General features: G+C 40.5%; 1 protein-coding gene across 1 annotated transcript; it reads right to left on the bottom strand.

Annotated features, from left to right (window-relative positions):
• Positions 1–5,520: 5,520 nt before the first annotated feature.
• On the bottom strand, positions 5,521–6,066 carry LOC139981998 (uncharacterized). The gene has a single exon (XM_071994499.1). The coding sequence runs from the start codon at positions 6,064–6,066 to the stop codon at positions 5,521–5,523; it is 546 nt and encodes a 181-aa protein (XP_071850600.1).
• Positions 6,067–20,285: the final 14,219 nt, after the last annotated feature.

Below are 20,285 nucleotides of genomic sequence, written 5' to 3'. Positions count from 1 at the left end.
ATCTTGCAAGCTGTCATACCCCCACTTTCAGTTCTCCCTTCAGATGCAAAAGAGAAGAGTTAGGAAACTTGCAACTGCATATCACATTAGAAGTTAACACGTCTTTAACGTAACCGACAATATGCTGTCACTTATCTAGTGCAAAGTGTGACACGAAGACGTTTGATGTAACACGCAGCATGATCAAATAAATTTGCCAATGAATTACACTTTAGTTCTTTGTCCTCCTGCACCTTTCCCATCCTTCTTCTCTTTACCCTCCTTCCCCTCCTTATCTTCCCCCCTCTTGCTCCCCTTGACCCATGCATTGCACCATGGCATCGTAATAATGTTCCCATAGCTATTGAAGACACGTTTTGTCTGTTCTCTATGTAAAATGTTATTTTAGAACATTAAACAAAAGAGAATCGAAAGTAATTCAGATGGCATGCATGCGGTAGTTCTCCTTCCGTTTCATGATTTGATTTCAACATTTTCTTCAACAAACTGACATAGTTATTGTAATCTATTTTTAACAAGCCTGTCAAGCTTAGACTGTACAACAGACTTGTATTGTGATTCTGCACCATAATACTCGTATACTCTTCTGGTATAGTTACCTGTACTTGTGGTATAACCCTACAAATATACGACGACAAAATTAAGTACACAGTGTATTAATCGTGTTTTTATGGAGCCCTCAAATCCTACTCGTGCTCATATCAACTAGAATTCTGTTTGAACTATTACTCATCAAGTTGTACTCGAGTCAATGGCTGTTTTGTACGCGAACTCTTACTTATAGGATATTGTAATATATAGTAGCCACACAGATGTTACTACAAGATGAAGTACTCATAAACGTGTTCATAGAGAACTCGAATTCTACTCGTAAAAACATAGAATTCTATATGTACTATTTACTCATTACGATGTGCTCGTGGTACAAGTCTGTTGTATAGAAAAGAAAACATATCACGTACTCACACACAGTTCTTCAAACAGAATTTTGAGACGTGGAATGAACAATAAAAGTGTCAAGTGGTGAATATATTTAATTCTCAACAGTTCCTGAATGAAGACCTTTAAGTAGAAAATAGAGTAGCTACTGACAAAGAAATACAACATAAGTTCTGTATGATTATTGGTTCTGATTTTATTTCATAAATTGTATAACAATATACAACATGTAGCTACCGTATGATTTTCAGGGATGTATACACAAACATACATATATATAAATATATATATATATATATTTATATATATATATATATATATATATATATATATATATATATATATTTACAGCTCGTATGAAAACCGATTTACACATATGGCTCATAAACGTTACTATTAAATAATTATGAAAGTTGACATTTCAACTACTGTAGGGTTCATTGCATAAACCGTAATTCAAGCTAAGTTAACAAGAATACGGAATATTCGATTGCATCCAGTAATTGCTTTCTATAATAACATTCCCGGTTAATTATAGTTATACTAATGATGCTAATTATAGATATCCATTACCCTTTATCACGAGCGATAGATGCATCGCTATAATGTTAAATTAAGCAATGTCGAACTTGAGGCGGAATTCAATCATAGGAGGAATTCGATTGTTTTAGAACGAAGCAATGCTCTTCCTTAAGTCAACATTTACATTTTGAAATAACGTCCTAGATCACTGACTAAACAATGTATTTGCGTGTTGAAATGCTGTTGTAAAACTATACGATCTTAAAAATTCTGTTGTTCTATTACACATAAAATAACACCTACGACTTTTATTTATGCCTTTTATACTTTTTTTTTTTTTTTTGCCTTTTATACAATTGAAGGTGATCATGTCCAGTTTACGGAAATCTCGCACATATCTCTTTCTGGATCTCACTGGTGATAGCTTACCGCAGATATCAAACGTAATGGTATGGGGATCAGCGATAACAGTTTCAAGAATACTATGGCAAGAAAGCAGAAAACGTTCATTCTGTCTTGTGGGAACAAAATCAAGAGTGTTGCCACCAGTATGCGTTCTCCCAACGACATTTTGTTGTAGATTGTAAGAGTCGAGTATGTCCAGAAAATGTACGACCACGGGGTCCATTGGCTGATCAACATGTATAATGAAATCACCACATATTATAAGCTTCCCCTGAATAGTAGTTAACTCACCGATGAAGCATCGTATGACCCAAGTATGACCCAAATTCGCTGAAAAATGGGTCATCGTTTACAAGAAGGTAAATTGGAGGTGTGCAAATTACAGAGCTTACCAATGGACTCGACTTGTATACTGAAAACAGCTGGAATTCAAAGGATGTTTGATGAAATAAACCGTAGATGTCTTTTAGATGGTAAGATGATCGATGGATGATTGCAGTTCCACCACCACGCCTGTCACATCTTTCTTTGTTTCGTGGTGTTACCCGGGGGGGGGGGGCACAACCCATTCCTAGTTAAACTATTGCTTAGCTTTAGCCGTGTCTTAGTTATAAAAGCGAAATCAAAATTTAGATCAATCAAGTGTTACGATACTGTCAACGTTTTGTTGCAACCGATTGTGGGTTCAACGACACACACTTGACATGCGCCAAATTTCGAAGGCAGGCACCACCGATCAATCGTATTGTGTATTGTCGCCATGATGTTATAACCGGTATATGTTTAGCCGGCATTGAAGTAACGGCCATTGTGTCATTGGTTTTGACCTTTTCAAAATCAGGAAATCGACTCTTGTACCTTTTCCCAGCTTTTGTTCCCTCCGAACCTTCCTGTATGACTCGAGTAATCCCAGATTATGAACAATAGGGTACCATAGTTGAACGGTCACAGCATTGCGTTGAGCACACGAATGTAGGCTTCCTGAAAAAAAAAGTTGATGTAAGAGGCATAGTAAAACGATTTCGTGGAACTGTTACCGTGAAATATGAAGTTAAGAAAATAGATAAAAATAAAGAGGCAAACAAAACTTGTTCAAAACTCCTTTTTTAAAGTAAATAAATAAACCGTAAAACCTTATAGTATGAGTGAATACACTGCTTAGAGATCTGGAGCATGCCATATACAAAGCGCTACACAGATATACACATATACACATACTTATGCCTGTGAATCTGAAGAATATATCCATTGTAGCTGACTGAGGTCTATTTATCTCAAACATGGCAAACTTAAATATATTGTAACGCCGCCAACGTCTGGTAGTGTAAAACCTGTCTCGAAACCAACTGGAGGAGAGTAGGGGAGGTAGATGGGGGACGGGTACAGATTAACTCTAAATCAGGAGGCAGACACCAGAGTTGTAAGATTAATAAAAGTATAATTTCTCATCTCGTTCTACATCTACAGCGTATAATACAATATTTACATTTGCCCAATATAACGCACTGGGGTCGGGCACAACCCAATGATAAACATGGCTAAGTTAGACTGGGCTGCGCAAGGGTCGGGCAGTCTAGACGTCTGCAATCCACCGGTGTCGGGCAGCACAGGCTTCGGGCATTCCGCTTGACTCGGGCAGCGCAGGTGTCGGGCAATCCGCTGGACTCGGGCAGCGCAGGGGTCGGGCAATCCGCTGGACTCGGGCAGCGCAGGTGTCGGGCAATCCGCTGGACTCGGGCAGCGCAGGGGTCGGGCAATCCGCTGGACTCGGGCAGCGCAGAGATGCGGGCACTCTAAAATGCTTAAACACATTTGTTTGGACTTAGCAAATATCAAAGGCTTTACCACGAGCGGCCGGAAGGAAAGTTCCTCGTCTTGCACTCGACCGACTCTCCGACCCTCTGACTCACTCATTTACGAAAGAACCCTGCATTAAATACCCCGGAAATAACCCCCGTTTACACACGTCCGTACATAAACTGTAAAAAAAAAAGGCTTAGACCAATCAGGGACTGCTTTATATATAACTACGGTGAGTTGCGACCAATGGGATCGCCTCACACACCCACCGCCGTGCCTGCCTATGCCAGTCACGGGAATACATCGATATAGCAAAATTACGTAATCAGTTCCTGTTCCGGATAAACATCTCTCGTTACCTCCGCGGAGCGCAACAGATGTTACCCCTGAGGGAGCGAAACGTATCTCACTAAGGAAAAGTCGTAGCTTTCCGCTACATTTCCCCCACCCGAGCTACAAATGCGTCCTCGCATTTTCTATACCCAAAAAACTAACTAACAATACAACAATTAATTAAAAATTGGTTCCTCTTAAAACAAATCACTTAATTTACAATGTAAAGTGAGGGCAAGAACGTATGAGTTTAAGAACCAATCGTTTCAGCTTGAGTAACTCCTAGTTACAGTACATTGTTTACCAAAAATAGCACGAAAAGCATGAAAAGAAAATCAACTTACGTTTGATAAGAACATAAAGAAGGTAGTGAAAGAGGGTCCGTAAGTAAAATGTTAAACATAAAAATACGAAGTGTCCGTTCAAAAAGCACATAATTATCCACTTTTGTTCAATAAACAAAAACAAAATGCTGTGACACAAATGTTGTCCAAGTAAAAATAAATTTAAGTAACGAGAATACATGTGTCCATACAAAGAAACAACGTTTTGAAACAATTATCCGTGATGGGTCTGGTTAACTTCGTTCCCGGCGATAATTTCGCTAATCATTCAAAACGGAATAAGCGTCCACAGAAAATTACAGGTTACGAAACCATGTATATAGAATGTTCTCTCCGGTATATAGAATAGAAAGAAATTATTTACAAAGTAACTGAAAGTTCGTTTCGCTGAAGGGTTGGTTGTCTTTAAAATTTCTCTACAGTTACGTAGATCCTCCCATCCTGGAGTACCACCGTTGAAATCCTCTCCTTTGGTTGTCTGTCGTCGTTATTACCCACCATCGGTCTATTCGCATCTTCTATGGCCTTTTTTAGTACCTTGCGGGTCTGGTCTCCGTCGTTCGGCTGAGACAGGCTTCTTCTGAGTGGGGTTACCACTGGTGTTGGGGGAGTGTCCCTCTGCTCGATAGCTTCGTCCAAATGGTTTTCTTGCTGAAACTCCGTAGCCGAATGGGGTGATCCAACGATAGTCTGAAGTGTAGGCCAATCTGGCCGCTGGACCCTAGGTGGAGATCGAGGTTTGGAGGTACTAGGCTCGTTAGGTTCCTTTAAGCCTAGGCTGACCTGCCTGGTGTCTTCCGATTTATGGCGACTACTCTTATGTCGAACCACGTCGGCCTTCTTATTAGACGAATAATCACATTCTTCACATCTAAAGAGTTTCCTGCCGTCCCCGTGTTTCTCCGCATAATGACGTTTCAGTTCACTGAGATCAGAGTAACGTCTTTTACAGTCTCTGCACTTGAATTCGGCTTCGTATAAGTGAGACATTTTTAGTTGTTCCTGATGAAGATGCAACCCGGAAATGACTGTGTGGAAGATCTAGCTGAAACTAGTGTACGGCATAGTGTCCGATGTTTTGTTTTTCATGCCACGGTGGAGGAAAGATAAAACCACTATGGCAGTCAACAAGGAGATCCGCGGTGGTATTATCTTACGTAAGGCCAACGCGTCGACGCTACTGTTTTTGTAGATTTTCCACCTCGGTGACCGTTTGCTGAGGAGCTTCGCTGATCGAAGGCTTCCGTAACAACCACAGGGGCGGATCCTCTCCGATATAAGGCTTCAGACGGTTGTGATGAACTACCTGCGGTTTCTTCTTAGGTCGCATTTTAACACGATATATGACATCTGAGAGTTTCTTCAGAATTTTTCCTGGCCCGTCCCAACGTTTCTGGAGTTTAGGGGAAATCCCTCTTTTCCTCTTGGTGTTTAGCAGCCATATCAAATCCCCCTGAGTAAACTCCTGGTTGTATGCACCTTTATCGTGAAACTTCCTTTGTTTATCACTGGCTAGTTTTAGCTTCCCTCTTGCAATCTCATGTATTCTGTGCATGGTCTTATCTAACTCCAGTACATATTTAGGGGTAGGCTTACGGGGACTGTCCGTCTCGTCGGGTAGCCTGGGGAGTTGGGCGCTTAACGGCAAGGTAACCATCCTTCCCAGCATGATTTCAGCCGGTGAAAACCCGGTGCTTTCATGCTCCGCGGAGCGATAAGCCATTAACAGGTACGGCAGCCACGCATCCCAGTCTTTCTGATTGTCACTTACAACAAGAGGGAGAGCATATCTTCTAGGGTCCGATTAAATCGCTCCACCATCCCGTCGGATTGTGGATGGAACGGTGTCGTCCTTGTCTTGTGAATGTCTAACAGTCGACACATATGTTGGAATAGTTCGGATTCAAATTGTCGGCCCTGATCAGTGTGAAGTTCTTCGGGGACACCAAACCTGCAGATAAACTCTTCAACCAGTACCCTGGCGACAGTTTCGGCTTCCATGTCGGCTATCGCAAATGCTTCTGTCCATTTTGTGAAATAATCAGCTATGACAACGACGTACCGATTACCCCGACTCGATACTGGGAGTGGTCCCATGATATCCATGGCGCAACGTTGTAGTACGTGTCCGGCGCCATACTGCTTTAAGGATGCATTGGCCTTTTTCCTAGGGCCCTTTCGTGAAGCGCATGCGTCACAGCTCTTACACCATTTCTCCACGTGGCCCCTATAACCACTCCAGTAATACAGTTCTCGGATACGTTTAAGAGTCTTCTTCGTCATAAAATGGCCTGAAAGCCTATGGTTATGGGACTTATCCAGGATTTCTTCTTGAATTTCTTTTGGGACTACCAGCTGATGAAGTTCGCTATCTCCCGCGTCCGTCTCAAATTTACGATAGAGTACACCCCCTTTAAGAAGTAAGCGATCCCATTGGCTCCAATAGTTTTTTAAGGCCGGACTGCCTGCAGTTATTTGCTCCCAATTCGGTCTTGAATCCTGCACTTCTTTCCAGAGTAGTATAGGCCCAATGTCGCTGTCGTCAATTTGCATTTTCCGCAACTCAGCATGTGTCCATCTGTGGAACCAGGAATATGGTTGACTTTGTGAAATATCTTGATGTTTCTCCACAATTCCAACAGCAGGCTCTGACTCATTTCGTCTGTTTATTACAAACACCTGTTTCACGGTCGGCTCCGCAAGATTTGCTTTGTCTGCCTGATCTTCTTTTTCTTCGGATTTTTCACAGTGTCGGCATTCATTGCAGGGGCGTCTTGATAGGGCGTCAGCGTTACCGTGTATTCTTCCTGGTCGGTGTGTTATGTCAAAGTCATATGTTTAGAGAGTCTCCAACCATCGGGCTAGCTGTCCCTCAGGATTACGAAAGTTTACTAGCCATCTTAAAGCGCCATGATCAGTTCGAACCACAAACTTGGCTCCATAGAGGTAGTGATGAAAGTGTTTGATCGAGAGAACAATGGCCAGCAGCTCCTTACGTGTAACGCAATAGTTCCTTTCCGTCTTAGACAGAGCCTTACTGAAGTAAGCTACAACCTTTTCTTGGGTAGACCCTTCAGTCACCTGGGACAGTACAGACCCTATGGCAAAGTTACTGGCATCACTGTCGAGGATGAATGCCCGTTTCTCGTCCGGATAGACTAAAATAGGCGCCGACGTGAGCTCCTGCTTCATCTTTCTGAAAGCAAGTTCACAGTCCTCATTCCATCTAAAGTCCCTTTCTTTTTCAGTTAGGCGAAACAAAGGTGCGCAAATATGGGAGAATCCCTTTACAAATCGGCGATAGTATGAACATAACCCGACGAAACTACGCACTTCCGTAGTGGAACAGGGAGTAGGCCACTCTAGTACACACCGGACTTTCTCAGGGTCAGGGGCGATTCCTTCGCTTGAAACGACATGTCCTATGTAGTTGACCTCCCTTCGGAAAAGATTACACTTTTTCGGGTTGAGCTTTAGTTTCGCCTCACGAAGCCTTTGAAAAACGCCAGCAAGTCGTTTAAGAGTTTTCTCGAAGGAGTCTCCATATACGATGACGTCATCAAGATACAGCAAACACTTTTGCCACTGCAGACCCTTTAACACCCTCTCCATAAGTCTCTCGAACGTCGCCGGGGCGTTACAAAGTCCAAACGGAAGCACCTTAAACTGGAATAGACCACTTCCGGTAACGAAAGCAGTTTTTGGACGGTCGCGTTCTTGAACCTCAACCTGCCAGTACCCGCTCGCCAGATCGAGCGTTGAAAACCACTTTGCCCCGGAAAGAGTGTCTAGGGTGTCGTCAATTCGGGGTAGGGGGTACGAGTCCTTCTCGGTTACGTCATTTAGCTTCCTGTAATCGACACAGAACCTAGTGGAGCCGTCTTTCTTTTTCACTAGTACTATCGGTGACGCCCAAGCACTCATCGAAGGCTCGATAATGTCATGGTCAAGCATTCTCTCCACTTCTATCCGAGCCTCACCCTTACGGTGTATCGGGAGTCTACGTGGCGCTTGGCGAATTGGTCTTGCCGCCCCTGTGTTAATCTGATGTTGCACCAGGTCTGTTCGTCCGAGGTCCTCTTTTGATCTAGCAAAAACATCGGCATTGGCTGCAAGGCATTTCCTGACTTCACCGGCTTGCGCCTCGGTTAATTCAGTACAACTTCGCAATGCAAGCTCCTCTAAAGGTTCTGTCAACTGAGTAGGCCCAGTAGGCGGTACACCATCACCCCTATTTCTTCCTTGCAGGGTTCTACAGCCCACAGACGGATTGTTTTCTATTACTTCTGCAGAGTAGCATTCACCTACGAGTGTTCCCTCATACAGTGTAATAGGTCGGTTCGACGGGTTCATCAGTCTCAGCGGTACCAGCTCATTTGAGGGGTCTACGAGTATCTTGGCAACCATCACACCATGTCTTTCGGTAAACCTTTCGTTACACTCCACTACAGCAGGTACCTCGACTCCAGCCATTCTTGGAATTCTCGCTGCTACCATTTTCTCGCTTCCCTGGGGGATCACTACCGTTTTAGCTATCACAACCCTACAACCATCGAAATTCTTTTCGATGTTGTCATGTTGTATACCTCTAATGGTCAGCTCCCCTTTCCCAGCGTCAATGGTACAGTTATACCTCTGAAGGAAATCGTAACCCAAAAGTGCATCGACATCGATGTCTGCTACCCAGATCTCATGCTCTACTGCAAAGCTACCTACTTTCAACTGGAGTCTACCACACCCCGAGAACGCGAGGGGTCTACCGTCTGCAACAGCCATGTCGAGAGATACATCCTTGAGCTCCAAAGTCTTTTTGGCGGACAATTGCTCAAAGAATCCCGTTCGCACTACCGTCAGGTCAGCTCCGGTGTCGACAAGTAAACTCACTTTGACACCCTCTAGCTCTCCCTGTACGTACAAACCTCTCGCACCTACAGACCGCAACCTCTTCCATGAGAGTGGTACATTGACGGGCTTACCATGTGGACTAGTCGATCTTTGCCCTACAAGACCGACTTCTCCTCGTTTTCCTGTTTCTTTGTCTCCTCTGCAGGGATAACATATTTCAGGGGGGAAGGACAGTTCCTCCGAATATGGCCCATCTCTCCACAGTTCCAGCATTTGATAGTTTTCCGCCTTTCTTGGCCTTCCTTTGACACATTTGTGTTGTTCACTAAGAGCAGTTTCTGTAGCTGTTTAGTAAGTTCGGAGAATCCTTCGGTCATTGCTGTCGCTAGTGTTTTACTAATATCATCTATCGCACCACACTTGTTTTCCTGACCTTCTGTCTTCTCTGATACAACTCTTACTACAGCCCTCTTCTGGGTGACCTTCCTCTGTTCGGAGAGGGTGAAGGCCTCCAGCTCTGCTGCAATGCTCACTGCTTCCTCCAGGGTCTTGGGTCTTGACTGATATATCTTCCATCTGATGTCACGGTCGCTTATGGCATCTATAAAGAACTCTTTTGATAGGGTCTCCTTCATCTCAATAGAGGCATTAGGGTAAGCACGGGAGAGAAGTCGCTGTATATCATGGGCCAGTTCTGGAATACTCTCCCCTTGTTGTCGGGTCCTGTTACGTAAGAGCGTTCTGAATAGTTCTGTCTGGTTAGCTCTCCCGAATCTTTGTTCGAGCGCATCCGTGAGAGATTCAAATCTTCTTCTCTTCGATGCATCAAGATCAGCAAGGACAGCCTGTGCTGGGCCCCTCAGGCTTGCCGCTAGTTGTAACGCCCTTGTTCTCTCATCCCAACCGTTTAGTTCTGATATTAGCTCAAACTGAACTATGTAATCCTCCCAGGGTGTTGAGCCATTAAATGAGGGCGCTGTTACCCTGGAAACACTCAAATTGGGGGCCTGGGGCTCATACTGCGGGTGCCACATTCTTTGCCGACTGATTTTTTCATCATTGCTCATAGACAACCTTCGATTATTCCCTTCCTCCCGCCATGGATACCCTGGTCTCATACCTGGTCGCAATTCGTTTGTTCTAAAACGCCCCCGGTCGAAGGCCGGAGCGCTTTCATATGCCTCTGTCGGCTGCTGCATTACCATTTGTTCCCTTGGGCCACCCCGTGGTTGCCATCTACTCGCCTCCAGGGCATCCTCTCTAGCTGTCCTCTTGTATCCCTGGTTCATCAACGGACGGCGGTCTTCGTCTCCCCAAGCTTCACCACGTTCGTCGGCCAATTCATACGATCTGCCTACCGTCGGGCGACGGTTTTCGTCCCTCAGAGCCTCTGGACCCACAAGAAAGTCAGCCAACCTGTCGCCGTCCCCTTTATCTCCCCAGCCAGGCTCGTCTTGATATTTCGTCGTTTGTATCGGCCCTCCACATGATCTCGGTCTAACTGGCACGTTCAGAGGATCGAATTCATCCACATCAGGGATGTTCTCGTCCGGAAGTGACCACGTAGCCGGCTCGTTCACCACAGACTGTTCAAAAGGGTTAGTCCCAGACATCTCGACTCGGTCCAGACTACCAGATAGGCACTAGAATCCCACCGTTGCCACCAATGTAACGCCGCCAACGTCTGGTAGTGTAAAACCTGTCTCGAAACCAACTGGAGGAGAGTAGGGGAGGTAGATGGGGGACGGGTACAGATTAACTCTAAATCAGGAGGCAGACACCAGAGTTGTAAGATTAATAAAAGTATAATTTCTCATCTCGTTCTACATCTACAGCGTATAATACAATGTTTACATTTGCCCAATATAACGCACTGGGGTCGGGCACAACCCAATGATAAACATGGCTAAGTTAGACTGGGCTGCGCAAGGGTCGGGCAGTCTAGACGTCTGCAATCCACCGGTGTCGGGCAGCACAGGCTTCGGGCATTCCGCTTGACTCGGGCAGCGCAGGTGTCGGGCAATCCGCTGGACTCGGGCAGCGCAGGGGTCGGGCAATCCGCTGGACTCGGGCAGCGCAGGTGTCGGGCAATCCGCTGGACTCGGGCAGCGCAGGGGTCGGGCAATCCGCTGGACTCGGGCAGCGCAGAGATGCGGGCACTCTAAAATGCTTAAACACATTTGTTTGGACTTAGCAAATATCAAAGGCTTTACCACGAGCGGCCGGAAGGAAAGTTCCTCGTCTTGCACTCGACCGACTCTCCGACCCTCTGACTCACTCATTTACGAAAGAACCCTGCATTAAATACCCCGGAAATAACCCCCGTTTACACACGTCCGTACATAAACTGTAAAAAAAAGGCTTAGACCAATCAGGGACTACTTTATATATAACTACGGTGAGTTGCGACCAATGGGATCGCCTCACACACCCACCGCCGTGCCTGCCTATGCCAGTCACGGGAATACATCGATATAGCAAAATTACGTAATCAGTTCCTGTTCCGGATAAACATCCCTCGTTACCTCCGCGGAGCGCAACAGATGTTACCCCTGAGGGAGCGAAACGTATCTCACTAAGGAAAAGTCGTAGCTTTCCGCTACATTATATCACCATTATTTATGTGCAGTAGTTCAAAGTTCTGTTGATAGGGTCAAAACTTAGCCTCTTAAAAGTACTGTTACAAAAGTGGGTATCTTACATGGAGTTGTATGTCCTCCATAATGAAAAATATTTTAATTTGTTACATGTAACACCTTTTGTTTCATACACGCTGACAGGAACGATAAATAAGTATTCTATTTTTATGAGATTTGGGGGGTATTTATCTGGCAATTTCAATTGTAACAAAAGAGGGTTGTGGTTAAAGGGTGACATAATGCGGACTGCAATAAACAGATATTAACCCTCAGGTTGACTTATTTTTCAAGTATACTTCGTATATCCTCGTACCCGTGACAATTTTGTTTCGGATACAAGCTATATATATATATATATATATATATATATATATATATATATATATATTATATATATATATATATATATATATATATATATATATATATATATATATATATATATATATATATATATATATATATATATATATAGGATAGTGCCAATTAAAGGCAAACGCTTTATTTGGTGTCAATGTACAACTATGACATCACAATTATGTGCTTTAAATTCCATTTAGGTATACGATGCGTGTAAAGTTTACTTTAAACGAACACATCTAAAAATTGGCGAAATGAAATAAATTTCACCCTTATTTATGTGCAATAGGTCAAAGTTCTGTTTAAAGAGTCAAACTTAGCCCCTTAAAAGTACTGTTTCATGGACGTATATGTCCTCCATAATGAAAAATAGTTTAATTTGTTACATGTGACATTTGACCCTCAACTCCTTTTGCATATTCGATATTGAAATAACACTTTTTGTTTCATACACGCTGACAGAACCGATAAATAGGTATGCTATTTTTATGATTTCTTTCAATGTCTCTTTTTATCTTCTTTTTGGTATTTATCTGGTCATTTCAATTGTAACAAAAGAGGTTTGTGGTTGGAGGCGGACATAATGCGGACTGCAATAAACAGAGATTAACCCTCAAGTTGACTTATTTTTCAAGTATACTTCGTATATCCTCGTACCCGTGACAATTTTGTTTCGGATACAAGCTATGTGGAAGTCTCCATATTTAAAAACAATGAATTCACAACACCACCGTTATGGTTTTTCCAAACTTTCAGAAAGCATTTACTCTACGTACTGATGCATCAAAAGTTTCTATCCTGCTGATCGTCTATATTACTCAGGCAACCTCATAACACACGTTTCTGATTATTTGTTTAGTTGTCACCATTCCACAATCGATATACATTATTCCATAACCTCCTTATATGTTGGTGAATAGCGCCGCCACTTATGACTTTCGCGTGATACTCCTTCAGTCACAGTTAATGTGGACTTTTTACAGGAGTGAGAATATTTTGACGTATGTATGGTTCGGAAGCAGTGGCGGAGCGTCCATACAGTCATGGGGGGGGGGCGGATGCCCCCACCTGACGGACTCAAATGGACTGCTGGCGCCCTTTTCAGCTTTTTACCACTTTTTACTTGTTCGCGATTATTGACATTTTTATTGCGCTCTCATCTAGCGCCCCTACAGACCATTCTCGCCCCTCTGAACAATACCCCTAGCTCCGCCACTGTTCGGAGTTAGACTTTCTTTGGACCTGTAGACTGGAAGCTAGTGCCAAAGTGATAGATGCATCATTTCAACAAATGTTTTAAATTGTAAGCATAGGTATGAATACACTCTAGACCGTTGATAGCTGTGTTAGCTGTCCCAAACATTGAATCGTATACCCAAACCAAGGTCACTATAGTGCAGCACAAAATGAAAATGCAACAATATTATTAAATCACTTTGTAATATTGTTTATTAATAGCGCCACCTCTTATCACTTCACAGTATACTTCTTCAGTCACAGTTAATGAGAAATTTTTACCGGAGTTAAAATACGTTTGAAGCATATATGGTTCATATTTATGTAGTAAACATATCTTGGATATGTAAACTGGAAGCAAATGAGTGCGAAGAGATAGATGTATCATTTCAACAATTGTTTGTTAGTTAAGAATATATGAGAATATAAATACATTCCTGCCATTTCATATTGTATAAGCACCACCCCCCCCCCAAGAAAGTATAAATATATATATATATAGGCTATATATATAGGCTATATATATATATATATAGGCTATATATATATATAGATAGCTAGATAAATATAGATATATATAAATATAAAATATATGGAATAGTCCAAGGTCAATATAGTGCAGTACAAAAAAAAAGAGGAAATGACTTTCTGCAGATGTTAAGCTATGACATCTCACGTACTTTCCCAGGCAGCTGTACAAAACTTTAAATGAATATATATCTCAAAAACCACAGTAGAAAATTGAATATAAATTTAACAACTACGCTTCAGTAGTGCTGTTAAGAAGGTGAAATAATTTACGTTTTGGACGTTCCCTTCGTATTTTATTTTTTTCTCGACTTACCGGGTTAAATAGGACTGTTTATATTCGATAAAACCATCGGAAATTATTTTATTTATACGCGTTCTCGTAGACAAACTCTCGTATTAGACAACGATCTATAAAGACAGAAACATATGTTATTAAAGAGACTGCTAAGTTGTTCATCCTTGGAACATGTTTGGTACAATTATACGGTACAATCTCCCGTACAAATACAGCTGTTAGCTTGTCACACCAAATTGCTCACTTTCTATCAAGGAAAAAGTACCGGCAGTTTTAAAATTGACTATTTACATGAAGTTGTATGAATTTCTTTATCATAATGAAACATATTGTAAAAATTGATAACATACGGCCTTTGACCTTAACCCCATATTTGCATATTCAACATTGAAATAGGCCTATCTACTTTTGTATACACGCTGACATTAACGATAAATAAGAAACAAGCGACAAACTAACTCGCACCTTCTCCTAACATTGTCCTAAGTCCTGTAATATTCGCAACTCATCAGTATTTTTAGCTCCATAGTTATTGACAATGACTCCTTCTTTCTGATCGAATGACATTAATCATTCTATTGAAGATGACTCAAGCCACTTCGTGTGATCAAAAAAACAAGTCTGAATTAGGGGAAATTTGTACAGATTGCTCGTTTCGTAACAAAAAAGGGTATATATATATAGTGAAATGTCAAAGGTAACAACTTTCGTTCCGGCCTTTGAATATTATTTTGTGTTTTTGTTTACGTAATTTAGTTTGCGTAATTTTGCGTAAATGTCTGTTAACAGTGCAAATGATTAGTAACCTGTTACATAACGGGCTACTTTACTACATGCTCACATGTGGCGTAGGATTCCCACTAAACGCTATGGGCTACTTTACATGCTCACCTGTGGCGCACTGGCGGATCCAGGGCCTTTGTTTGGGAGGGGCCAAAGTGGCATTAGAGTGATACGGGGGAGGGGTCTAAGGGGAGGGGGTGACCCCCTCCCCTTTGGAAAATTTTCTATTGCTATTGCTGAATGCCCTCAGATGCAATTTGGTGCGAATTTTCTAAAATATTTATAAAACAAAGTTGGGATCATCTTTCTCAAGAAGTTTTATTTCTCATAGGTTATAAATTTCTTACAACCAGCCTGTAACTGCAAAATGGTGATAAACTGTAAATCCTCATGCTCATACATTTAATTTTAAACCAGAAAACGAAAAGGTTTAGACTAGTCTACCACTGCTATTCCTCTCGATTTTTTTTAATTTCCAATCATATGAATTAGCGGATGTTCGGAAACACTTTTTGACTCACCTTTGGGGGGGGGGCATGCCCCCCTTGGATCCGCTAGTGCTGTGGCGTAGGAATCCTACTACACTATAAACTGTCACTTTAAACATTGACAAGCAGCAACATGTATAGATAAGTATATGTAACAAGGAAAGAAAAATTCATATAAAGATTGATATAACGGAAATGAATACGCGATATGGCAGTAATGGTTGGGAGATTCCCTCGTAAAATAACCATGTGCATCTTGTTTTTCAACTAAATATTTGTTTTAAGAAAATTATAGAAACAAAATGGCGTTAATATCCATGCGATACGCTGTAAATTGTTAGTGACAAATAATAGTTATTTTAAAATAGGCCTGTTAGATGGTAAGATCGGTTCAGTTCTATTTTACAACATCTCATCGATCATACATAGTTGATTTTGAAGGGAAATGATATGTTAGGATCGAAACAGACTTGTGTAACAGTGTGCATTTCTTTTGGCTAAGATCATGTGTGGTATCTGTTCGGCCTTTCCAGTGGAATGGTGATGCACACCCGACGATGATCACACAGTCACGGTCCCAATGCCAGGGGGCTGGGGTTGAGAGCGGATCAGTCGTTCGGTAGTTTGGTTTTCGTACTGCCTAAGTTCTTTCCTGGGCGACTTTTCCTTAAAAAAGTATTTCTTTACCGCACTCTCCGGTATGGCGCGACTATGCTTCTTTGAACGATAGTAACGGTTAGGTAAATGTTAAGGCATTCATTGTCTGAAAAAGTTATGGAAATATTGGTTATGTAACTATCTTCGCGAAAAGTCCAGGCGGTCATTTTATGTACTCCGGCTTTCAGAGGTAAAACATACATAGTAGGGTTTATTTTGTGTTGAAGTATATAACGATAAGACAAGCGACTTGAGCTCCTAATTAGTCCGTAGTAACAACAGCGTAATTAGCATGCTTCATATTTAATTCAACATTTTAACCTTGTTTATTCTTTTCTTGCTTGACGGGTGTCTGTTTCGCAGGCTGTTATAAGAGAGTTATAAGTGGTTTATAGCTACTATTTACGGTACATGAAACGGCAACGTTTCTCACACTGCAAATGTGCGGCACTTTCACGCTTATTTGCACGTCTTTACCAAAATATTAGAAGACTGAGTGACTAAATTAGGGAACTTTGAATAACTTTCCATGCAGTGAGCAGTGGTTTGCTTATACCACAAAGATGCCTTACCCTATAAGACGTACAGGGGTTTAAACCATAATAGAAATGCCAGACACCCGGACAAAGTATCCTATCTTGCAAGCTGTCATACTCCACTTTTAGTTCTCCCTTCAGATGCAAAACAGAAGAGTTAGAACACTTGTACCTGCATGTCACATAAGAAGTTAACACGTCTTTAACGTAACCGACAATATGCTGTCACTAATCTAGTGCAAAGTGTGAAACGTAGAAGTTTGATATAACACGCAGCATGATCAAATAAATTTGCCAATGAATTACACTTTAGTTCTTTGTCCTCCTGCACCTTTCCCATCCTTCTTCTCTTTACTCTCCTTTCCCTCCTTATCTTCCCCCCTCTTGCGCCCCTTGACCCATGCATTGCACCATGGCATCGTAATAATGTTCCCATAGCTATTGACGACACGTTTTGTCTGTTCTCTATGTAAAATGTTATTTTAGAACATTAAACAAAAGAGAATCGAAAGTAATTCAGATGGCATGCATGCGGTAGTTTTCCTTCCGTTTCATGATTTGATTTCAACATTTTCTTCAACAAACTGACATAATTATTGTAATCTATTTTTAACAAGTCTGTCAAGCTTAGACTGTACAACAGACCTGTACTGTGATTCTATACCATAATACTCGTAGTCTTCTGGTATACTTACCTGTACTCGTGGTATAGCCATACAAATATATAAGTACACACAACATCGTGTTTATATAGAGCCCTCAAATCCCTACTCGTGCTCATATCAATAATAGAATACGATTTGTACTATTACTTATCATGTTGTGCTCGGGTTAATCGCTGTTTTGTACGCCACAACTTACTTATAGTATATTGGAATGTAATAGTATAGCCATAAAGATGTTACTGCAACATGAGGTACACATAAACGTGTTTATAGAGAACTCGAATTTAACTCGAAAAAATATAGAATTCTATATGTACTATTACTTATCATGTTGTGCTCGGGTTAATCGCTGTTTTGTACGCCACAACTTACTTATAGTATATTGGAATGTATAGTATAGCCATAAAGATGTTACTGCAACATGAGGTACACATAAACGTGTTTATAGAGAACTCGAATTTAACTCGAAAAAACATAGAATTCTATTTGTACTATTACTTATCATGTTTTGCTCGGGTTAATCGCTGTTTTGTACCCCACAACTTACTTATTATAGTATATTGGAATGTATAGTATAGCCATAAAGATGTTACTGCAACATGAGGTACACATAAACGTGTTTATAGAGAACTCGAATTTAACTCGAAAAAACATAGAATTCTATTTGTACTATTACTTATCATGTTGTGCTCGGGTTAATCGCTGTTTTGTACCCCACAACTTACTTATTATAGTATATTGGAATGTATAGTATAGCCATAAAGATGTTACTGCAACATGAGGTACACATAAACGTGTTTATAGAGAACTCGAATTTAACTCGAAAAAACATAGAATTCTATTTGTACTATTACTTATCATGTTGTGCTCGGGTTAATCGCTGTTTTGTACCCCACAACTTACTTATTATAGTATATTGGAATGTATAGTATAGCCATAAAGATGTTACTGCAACATGAGGTACACATAAACGTGTTTATAGAGAACTCGAATTTAACTCGAAAAAACATAGAATTCTATATGTACTATTTACTCATTACGATGTGCTCGTGGTACCAGTCTGTTGTATAGAAAATAAAACATATCACGTTACTCACACACAGTTCTTCAAACACAATTTTAAGATGTGGAATGAACAATAAAAGTGTCAAGTGCTGAATGTATTTATTTCTCAACAGTTTCTGAATGAAAACCTTCAAGTAGGAAGTAGAGTAGCTACTGACAAAGAAATGAAACATAAGTTCTGTATGATTATTGGTTCTGATTTAACTTCAGTGATTGGAAGAAAAACAGCCAATGTTTGGTTTTTGCAGAGCTTTCGAGCAAAACTAGCTCTTCTTCAGTGCATGATCACCGAAAGTGACAAGGAGTAGCAGGAATTGAAACTGTTTTATAGAGAATATGTCGGCATGGTTGTTAAGGCAAAGCGACTTACTGATTTCTGCTGAATTGAGCAGAAGTTTTAGAAATTCGGATTATTTTAATCCGCGTCGGATTATTTTAATTTATTTTATATATATATATATATATATATATATATATATATATATATATATATATATATATATATATATATATATATATATATATATATATATATATATATATATATATATATATATATATATATATATGGTTCATAAACGTTACTATCAAACAATTATGAAAATCGCTATTTCAACTACTGTAGGGTTCATTGCATATACCGTAATTCAAGCTAAGTTAACACGTATATATATTTGATTGCAGTAATTGCTTTCTATCATAACATTCCCGGTTAATTATAGTTTTACTAATGATGCTAATTATAGATATCCATTACCGTTTATCACGAGCGATAGATGCATCGCTATAATGTTGAGGCGGAATTCAATCATATGAGGAATTCGATTGTTTATAGAAAGAAGCAATGCTCTTCCTTAAGTCAACATAATAATTTGGAATAACATCCTTTAGTCTTCATCATGTCTCTGCGTGTTGAAATGCTGTTGTAAAACTATACTATCTTACAAATGCTGTTGTTCTATTACACAGAAAATAACACCTACGACTTTTATTTATGCCTTTTATACTTCTCGCTATTTTTGAGTAAACTCTCGTTATATGTTGACGTTGTCGATTAACGGTTGATATTAGTTTTGTTATTTGAGTCAAATTGTGTCTATTTTAATCTAGATATTGTTGTGTTTGATCTTGAGTTTGCTATACATGAAATTGTTATTATTCAATTTGATTTTGTTGTTTATTTTACTTTTGTTATTCGTAGTTTCATGACATTTTGTAAACGCCTAGTATATTGAACAAGCCGATCATGGTACTGAAGTGGAATATTTTCTTAACACTATGTTCCAATGGCCTAGGTGACCGCCCATCATTATTTACGCTGTGGTGAAAAAGTAAGACGAAATTGCTTGTGAATACAAACGTCACTTTTTTTTGGGCAATACACATTTCAATTAATTGTATGAAGGCTAATTTTCGTAAAAGGTTCACGGACATTGTTTTCTTTCAATTATATTTTTGGGTCTAAATAATCAACGAACTATCTCGTATCAGCAGAAGATTTGTGCAATATTTTGTGACAAAGCTTCACTTAGTTAAAAAATTGCCTTCAGCTACTGAATTGTTACTCGCAAGAATTAACTTTGTCAAGGTTTATTCACCACGAAAAGTACAAGCATGGGCTAAGGCAAAAAATTAATATCGATATTATCATAACTCGTTCTGGGGATTTGATTTAATGGTATGGATATTATTTAGCCTGCATAGCTTATTAACACCATTAAGCTCGTTGTAATATGCACATGTCTACAGTGTAGCTAATCATATAGCGTTCACACAAAGACCCTCATAAAAGAAAAGATATGTGGCAGGCGTTGCAGACTAATTGGTTAAAAGAGGTCATTG

The sequence above is a fragment of the Apostichopus japonicus genome, chromosome 16 (assembly GCF_037975245.1).
Source record: "Apostichopus japonicus isolate 1M-3 chromosome 16, ASM3797524v1, whole genome shotgun sequence".
In the NCBI taxonomy this organism is placed as follows: domain Eukaryota; kingdom Metazoa; phylum Echinodermata; class Holothuroidea; order Aspidochirotida; family Stichopodidae; genus Apostichopus; species Apostichopus japonicus.
This window is presented reverse-complemented; position numbering and strand designations above follow the sequence as displayed.